This window comes from Cibotium barometz, chromosome 61, assembly GCF_041138505.1.
Source record: "Cibotium barometz isolate CiBa-2024 chromosome 61, ASM4113850v1, whole genome shotgun sequence".
Classification (NCBI taxonomy): domain Eukaryota; kingdom Viridiplantae; phylum Streptophyta; class Polypodiopsida; order Cyatheales; family Cibotiaceae; genus Cibotium; species Cibotium barometz.
The window spans coordinates 36633196-36641520 of record NC_141106.1 but is presented as its reverse complement, the minus strand read 5'-3'; the positions used below and the strand labels follow the sequence as shown (position 1 = coordinate 36641520).

The 8325-nt window shown below is 41.1% G+C and overlaps 1 protein-coding gene across 1 annotated transcript; it reads right to left on the bottom strand.

The window, feature by feature from the left end:
• Nucleotides 1-977: 977 nt before the first annotated feature.
• On the bottom strand, nt 978-4477 carry LOC147604852 (uncharacterized). Its single transcript, XM_086794699.1, has 3 exons — nt 3763-4477; nt 2314-2574; nt 978-2234 (listed from the first exon to the last, which is right to left on the bottom strand). The coding sequence occupies exons 1-3, from the start codon at nt 4264-4266 to the stop codon at nt 1794-1796; spliced, it is 1206 nt and encodes a 401-aa protein (XP_086650825.1). The 5' UTR covers nt 4267-4477; the 3' UTR covers nt 978-1793.
• Between the last annotated feature and the right edge of the window lie 3848 nt (nt 4478-8325).

The following is an 8325-nucleotide window of genomic DNA, read 5'->3' as shown; positions in this document are numbered from 1 at the left end:
TTTTTTAAGGGTGACAGCCCCAAGATCAAAGGCAATGTGCCCTTGTATATAACATGTCCTCACACATAATGTTTGATCCTCCACCACTAAGCCCCTAACCCATAGCCATAACTCAAGACCCTTACTCTCATTTAACCTTTTTATCTCTAGCGATCGATCACACTCGCAATTATGTGAATGACATCTTTGTTTTTTCTAAGAAATTTGTTACTTACACACCCTTTTGGATCTTTTCCTACACCTTTATAGAGTAAGAGCGAGGGGTGAGTTGAAACTCTTATTTGTACATCTTGTGCTCCATTAGATTCCCTTCCTTTGAATGCCTTGTCCCCAAGCACTTAATATAAATCTAAGCCTGGATTCTTTGATCTTTATCAACACATAATGTCATATTTTAGATAATCAACTAGGTAGATGATAGAGCACATTTCACCATATGAAAACAATGTTCGAAAAAGTTACACTATGGTAATAACTTTTAAATTTCAAGATAGAAGGTAATATTCAAAAATTTTAAGATTGAAGGTAATATTTAAAATTTCAAGCCTTGTGAATGTCTTTTTTTTAAGTTGGAGATACATTGAACGTGTTTTTTTCTAGCATCATAAGATAACATGTTGTGAAAAGCTAGATGATGCAGTACCTTTATTTTTTAAAAGATTTGTCTTTTTAAGACCAAGCCACTCATTTTAGCATCATAATATTCATACCTTACTTGAAATGTAACATAAAACAAAATCAGCGGCATGTTTATGTGCATTCTTTCACTTGTTTTTCCTAGTGGGCCATTGGATGAGCTGACGACGGCTAGCTCTCAAGTGTGGAGTAGAAATAGGCACCCCCATGGTGTGACTACATTTGTGTTACATGTGATGGGGTGCAGTTATCTTTCATGGAACCACATATCACTCGAATACCAGGTTGGTTTGGAGTCAAATAAAGTAGCCCCATGGAGCCGATTGGGAAACAAGTGCTGGTCGAGGCATATCTCAAGTTGTTACGGTCCCATAAACAAAGCACAACAAGTTGAAAAAATACACACCTTCCACATAGAAGAAAATTCAAGTTCGCAGCATTGAGCTTCCCTCCATGAGCTAGCGAATGTCCCTCAAACTTCCCTCATTGGAGGGACATCAATTTTGAATTTCCTCTCACAATGTAACAAAAGAACCTCTCGGTGTGGCAAAAGGGCTTGTGTGCTAGACCATAATACTTCACCAAAAAGTTTAGTTTTATTATGCACACTATTTTGGGAACTATCACATGGTAACTCCTTGAGCTCCCTCGCTTGTGAGAGGGAGTAGCAACACGCGAATCACCAACTAGTTCTTATTTAATGAACTATTCGTAGTCAAAAATTGCACCATTTTTTAACTATAGTCACTTGTGTGAATACGACTGTAGTGGAGTGGTTGAAGCAGACGAAGTCCCAACCGGTCGTGCAGGTTCGATCCGTGCTCTTGTAACCAGAGTTGGGTGTGTGAGTAGTGTATATAAACTGATGTTTCTTGCCAAAATTTTAAAAACTATAGTCACTTGTCATCACTTGTGTGTCAATAAAACAACATGATATTTTGCCGCAAGTAGGAGGCCCAAATTCCAAACATCCTTTAGACCATAATGTACGCAATGGCTTGCTGTCTCAATGTCCTAGGTGATCGATGGTATTTTGTACTAAAGCCTCTTAGTTTCCTAAGGCATGTGATGATGGTTTTGTCACATGCCTTTTAAAGGGGCTTGAAGACAACTTTTGATTAAACTCAAATTTTTATAGGTAGGGTAATAACGTGAGTTTACATGGTGGATGGATCGCCTTCGGCGCCTCCTCCGGCGGAGACATCGTCTCCTCCTCCTCCGCCGTCAACTCCCCCTGCAGATCCTCCAAAGGCATTGGCAGCCCGGTCCACCAAGCCCACCGCCTTGTTAAATGCGCGTAAGGTAGATGCAACATCCTGAATAATGTTCGAGTTTCTCCGGCCCTGCATTTGCTGCCGATTGCTGGGGAAATACGAGTTTGCAGAAGGAGCCCTGGCGACGGCACCTGCGGCTTGGCCTGCAGACGCCGGAGGCTCGACGGATGAGCTTCTACTGAGGCTGATATTACTTCCCGCGGTACTCATAGCGGCCGTGTTGCTCCCATTGACGATCCAGAACAAGGTACCGTTCCTCTGCTTGATCTCGCAAGTCTTGCAGCGCTGGAGCAGCTCAGCGTTACGAAGAAGGCTCTGTAGTCGCTGCAGAAAATAACGAAAAAGGGGAAAAAAATCGATAACGAGCATTGCAAATTAGCCAATGAAAAGCCTAAACGAGTACCTTTAAGCTGGCCTCGTAACAATCGGATGAGACTTGCATCTGGTAACACGAGGGGCACACAAATCTCTGCAGCCATTTCCCTGGCTCCGCACGTGTGGTGCTGTCTCTGAAGAGGTTGCCACATTTGGAGCAGAAGTAGGAAAAGCACCACTCGCACACAAACTCGTTGGAGGCCCGCATCTTGGTCATGTGCACGTCGCACATGAACCCCCGCGTGCTTGATTCGTGGTAGTCCCCGCACACAACGCATTGTTTAACCGTCTGCAAATGGGAGCAATTCGTCGAATTAATTGAAAACATATATTATTCTCCTCCTGCACATGCACAAGAGAAAACAAAAAGGCTAGAAAAAGGAGTGAGATCTGTAAAAAGCCTAGAAAAAGGGGTGAGATCGGCCAGCCCATTCTATAGATGGGAGTCTCCCCCCATCCAAGAAAACGGAGGCTGTGTGCTTTAAGAGAGCTTGTTTCCATGTAAATTGGTTTTGAGTGCCCACATTCTTAAACCGCTATTTAATTCCGTTCCATAGAGTTTGAGCATAGAGCAAGCTCAAAAGATGGAAAGCAAATTCTTTATGTCTTACAGAACAGGTATAAGTATGAAACATGAGTCTATTTAGCCAACCTATCGCGGGTAGCCAGCTTCTGATGCTTAATAAAAAAATGTTGACCTTAAGGCATGGGGTGGCATACCTACTCCATCTTTCCTTGGTTGCCACATAGCATACTTTCTCCTTCTCTATCTTCTTGGCTACCGTGTGTGCATGGCATCTTTTTTCTATAATACTAGTACTCAACTCGCGCATTGTTGCAGTATGTAAAAGACATTAAGAAGCGAAACAGAAGAATGGAAGTCAGAATACAAAGGGTCAATCGGAATACAAAAGGTCAATCGGAATACAAAGGGTCAATCGAAGAGATTTTTTCCTCATATTTTTTAGAAATCCAAGATTTCTTTTTTTGTTAGTTGTCCATGGTTAATATGTAATAGATATAGAGATATAGAGATATAGAGTCTATAAAGATATAGAGATGATGTTATAAGAATTTAGATTTTTATTAGTCCAACTAGTGGGAAAGCATATAGTAATGCTATAGCCTAGCGCACCGCGAGGAGTTGCATGGGCTAGCCAAGGATGCCATAGGTTTACCGACCACTAACATGCTCCTTTTGCACCATTCCTTGTGCACTTTTTTTTTGAGATTTTTTGTACTTGTGTGCGTGTGTGCTTTCTTGTCACTATCAAGAGCCAGCAGATTTTGAACCCAACACCTCCTCAGTGAAACTTCAACACCTTACAGCTAGGCTTTGTCTCCATTGACACTTTTTGAGAAAAACTTAACTGACCAACTGTGAACCGCCATAACAAACAAATGAGAGAAACTTAACTGACCAGCTGTGAACGGCCGTAACAAACAAATGAGAGAACAGCAACAAGAGTATATGTACCTGCTCGATGGGCTTGACAGGTGGTGGTGAGGAAGCCTTGCTGTGAAGCAGGTTGTCGAACAGGACATAATCGTGGAGGAGGTGCAGGTGACTGTGCTCATGCTCAAAGCTACGGGAAGCGAAGCAATCCAAGCAGAGGGTGAATTCCGGGGATCCGTCTTTATGGCACTTGAAGCAGGTGTAGCCGAGGCCCTGGAGAATGGCTCGGGAGCACGTGCTGCACGTGCGGTTGCTGTACATGCAGAGGTAGTAGAGCGTCATGCACTCGGGGAACCCCAGGTGGCCCTTGCCCTCCTCGTCGAGGCTGAAGAAGACATGACGGACGAACTCCTTGCCGAACTTCGTCACGAGGCCTGACTCCAGGAGCTCCGGCAGCCTGAGCAAGCCGTCTCCGTCAGCATCCAAGGCGTCGAAGAACTCCGACGCTTTCTCCTTGAAAGGAGCCGGGAGCTTCTGGTAGTGAATCTGCGCGACCTCGCTCAGCTCCTTGAAAGTGATCGCCATTCTCAAGAAACCTAGAAGCTGATCTGACAAGGCTCTACGGACTTTTGATCAGGCATATAAGTGATGAAACTAGTGCCACCTCCACCTTGCGAAACAGCTTTCCTTAGTCTACGCAGATTTGATCAGATCTGATAGCTTTTAGGAGAAGAAGAAGGCCAAGATCTTCCACAGTCAACGATAGGACGTCACAAAGCTCGCCGCGCTTTCTGAATAGCCACGCCCCGCCAAGCATGCACGCCAGCTCGCGACCAGCAACCACACAACGATTCTTTAAAGCCACGAAGTCAAACACGCACCTTCCACATCTGACCTTTTCCACTTCTCAATGCCCACTTGTAATTTAATTGTACCAGAAAAAAAGGTATTATACGAAAAAGCTGCGAAACTTTCTTCTCAAATTTATTAAAAAAAGTCTTATTTATTAAAAAATCCAAAATTGTCCCCAAGACGGTAGCCTAGTAGTGGATAGAACTTGGATCTCTCATCCAAGAGGTTCTAAGTTCAAATCCTGTCTTCGCTACATTGTCTAGGCATTTCCACCTCGTCATGGATGATCCCGCGGTGACAACAATGTGCTATGCTTGTCGCTGAAGCTTATTCACACCATTATCCATTGCTTGCCTAAGAGTGTTCTCTTGCTCACTAATCCTTTCATCGTTATCTCTTGCTTGCCTAGCCTTGGATGAGGGACGATGACTTTCATGGACACAAAGATCATGACTCGATTGTGAGGCCGAGTAATTAACAACTCTGCAAGGTGTTCACTCCAATGGGCTAAGCGACTCACTTGTGGAGCTTGTCCCACGGCTTGCCCACCAGTACCTTCAAGTGCCTTCAAAAGTGGCCAATATTTGGAAAGGTGGTATCCCCTTCTGATACTCAACTATGTGCCTGTGTGTAGTAGGAGGAGGAAATTCCTTGCATCCATAGGATAGACTGAGGACCCTATTTCAAACGAAAGAAAGAAAAAAACTCAGATTTTTCTTCTATAACTTGAAAAAATTTGTGGGTTTTAAGACCTTGAATCTTGATTTTTTAACATTTGTTTCGTAAGATACCACTTACGAGAAATATATTAAAATGTGTAAAATCTAATAAGAGTGAACGCATGGATTGGTGGTATAACTTTTCTACCTATTTAAAGTTCTCCTTGGAGGTACTTGTGGGTTTAATTGAGAAGTTTTTGTAAGGGGACAGTTTCTCTTGTAAATATTTTCTTTTCACACGCATCATTGTCATCATTATCTACATGTAAACATTATCATTATCTCTCACACGTTATTGATATCATTATAGCTACACAGACCCAACCATGTCGTTGTTCGAGTATGCAGCCTATGACATAGCTAGTTTCCCCTCCCTACCGCACACAGCTAGCTCCTCTCTCTCTTTTGATTCTAACACCCCTCTCTTCCCCTCCCCCCCTTCCCTCATTTATGTGGGCAAGTCAACAACAGCAGTGAAGGTCTACCAAACACTCATCTTCCCTTTCCCTTTCCCTCTTTTTTAGTGGGTAGGATGAAGACACCAACACCGAAGTGCACTAGATATTCTCATGAACCTCATTAGATAACCTCAATAGATTTCTCTTTCCTGGTACTAGTTCCATGGGAAACTTAAGGGCTCTAACTAGGTCTAAGTATATGAGAGGAAGAAGTTAAAGGAGAGTGTATAGATCATTTTGTGATCCTCGACTTTACCATAGAAGTGTCCTTCAACCACATAAGATCCTCTGAGAATATGATTATGCCATGCATCCTTTTGTGCGTTAGTTGTCAACCACTTTGGCACTTTGGCTTACTACATTTCATAATGTAAAAATCCTCATTCTTTTCCTTAGCATTAACTACAAAGTTACCTCCTACACACAATGCATCACTCAAAGCATCATGGTGACCAGCATACATGGCCAAATCAACACCCTCATAATCACTGGAGTCATCATCTGAATCTTCATCCTCAGCCAATGGAACAATGGTACAGTATTCCCACCCATCTACATGCACTCGGTTCTTACACCTTCTCCACTTTCCTTGCATACATATGAATCACAAAAGAAAGAGAGCATTCTACATCTTAAAGCACACTTGTCTATCCCAGAATATCCATTTACATAATGCATTGAGCGTGAACCCTTCAAACACTTGCAATCCCACTTAGTAGCTCTCTGTACCTCACCCTCCTTTATTTCCCAAAAGACCCTGTTCACCTCCCTTTTAGTAGATGAGCAACTCGTGTGGTCTGTACTATTAAATGTGGCATCCAAAATACCCACCACGTCAATTGTGCACTTCATATGCCAACCATGTGGCTTCAATTGCTCTTGTGTAAGTGCCCTCTTGATGACTACTCCTACTCCATCATGCTCACCTTTTCCATGGCCTAAAGCAAAGAAGTTATGCATCATCTCAAGACCAGTGAGTTCAAAGCACCTCGCAACAAAGAAGAATGCATGCTCATCAACATGGCTTGCCTCTATGTCCGCAAAGACTTTGACCGAGACCAACAAGCTCTACTCTCATAAATCTCATTAGGACGTAGCATCATCCCTTTATGCCACATTGAGCACACATTCCATCAAAGCATTTCTGTCCATGGAACTGTGAATCTGTAGGCTTTGGACATAGTAGAGATTTCCAAAGAGCTATGACATTCTTATATATACAGATTGAAGAGCTGCATCGGACACTTACCAGTTTTCTAGAAAACAAACTCCACAAGTGCATGCACATGATTTCCCATGGTGTCCAAACTGGTTATGTAGCATTTGATTGAAGGCATCTTTAAAATACATCATTTGTACATGATATATACAATAACAAGTAATTTGATCCTTTAATTTGCGCACAAAGTAAGGCTTCGGTCCCTCAAAGCATCTTAGAGAGATCTACACCTGTGCATGGCTATCTTGAAATCTTTCATAGAACACCTACCACAACACAAAATATATTATTAGACACATTAGGGTTTAGAGTGCTATTTTGGGCCACTTAAGATTACATAACACTACTCAAAATTACTTTTGGGTTGCATAAAGTACTGAAAGGCACTTTTGAGTACTTTTGAAAGCTATAGAGTAATTTGAAGTAATTTGGACTACCTTTCAGTACTTTTTTTTAGTTCTTGGTAGTACTAAAAAGGTATTCACCTTAAAGCAGTACTAAAAAGGTATTCACCTTACTGCAAGGCACTGAAAAGCACTTGACATCACAACTGATTTCATAGTACTCTTTTAAAGTACGTAACATTTCTCAAAGGTAGAAAAAATGTACTTGACCTCGCAAATGTACTTGATAGTAGAAAAAATGATTTGGTAGTACTCTTTTAAAGTACCTAATAGTACTCAAAGGTAGAAAAAATGTACCTAATAGTACTCAAAGGTAGAAAAAATGTACTTGACCTTACAAATGTACTTGATAGTAGAAAAAATGATTTGGTAGTACTCTTTTAAATAAAGTACCTAACAATACTCAAAGGTGTTGTTGAGTACTTTGGAGTTCTTTAGTATAGTCTTTTGCAGTGCTTAACAATTTTGAAGGTACTATTAAGCATCTTTTAGATTACTTAGTAGTGTTGAAGGTATAATTAAGTATTTTTAAGAGAACTTAATAGTACTAAAGGTACAATTAAGTATCTTTTGAAGTACGTAACATCATTGAAGACACAGTTAAGTATCTTTCAGTACTTAGCAGTGTTGAAGGTATAATTAAGATCTTTTAGAGTACTTAACAACACTTAAGGTGTAATTATCTTTTTGGAGTACTTGATAGTACACTGAAGGTATAGTTAAGTATCTTTTCAGTACTGTCAAGTTTTTCTACTCTTTATAAATTCTTGACAGTACTAAAAAGGACTTCACCTTACTATAAGGTATTTGCCACTACTGAAAAAGACTTCACCTTACTATAAGGTATTTGCCACTATTGAAAAAGACTTGACCTTGCTACAAGGTACATGATAGAACACAAAATGTAGTAGTCAATTGATTATACCAATTATGCACAAATAATTTACACATGTTCCTATTTGTTTATCATAAGCAAGGCTAATTAATTCTAT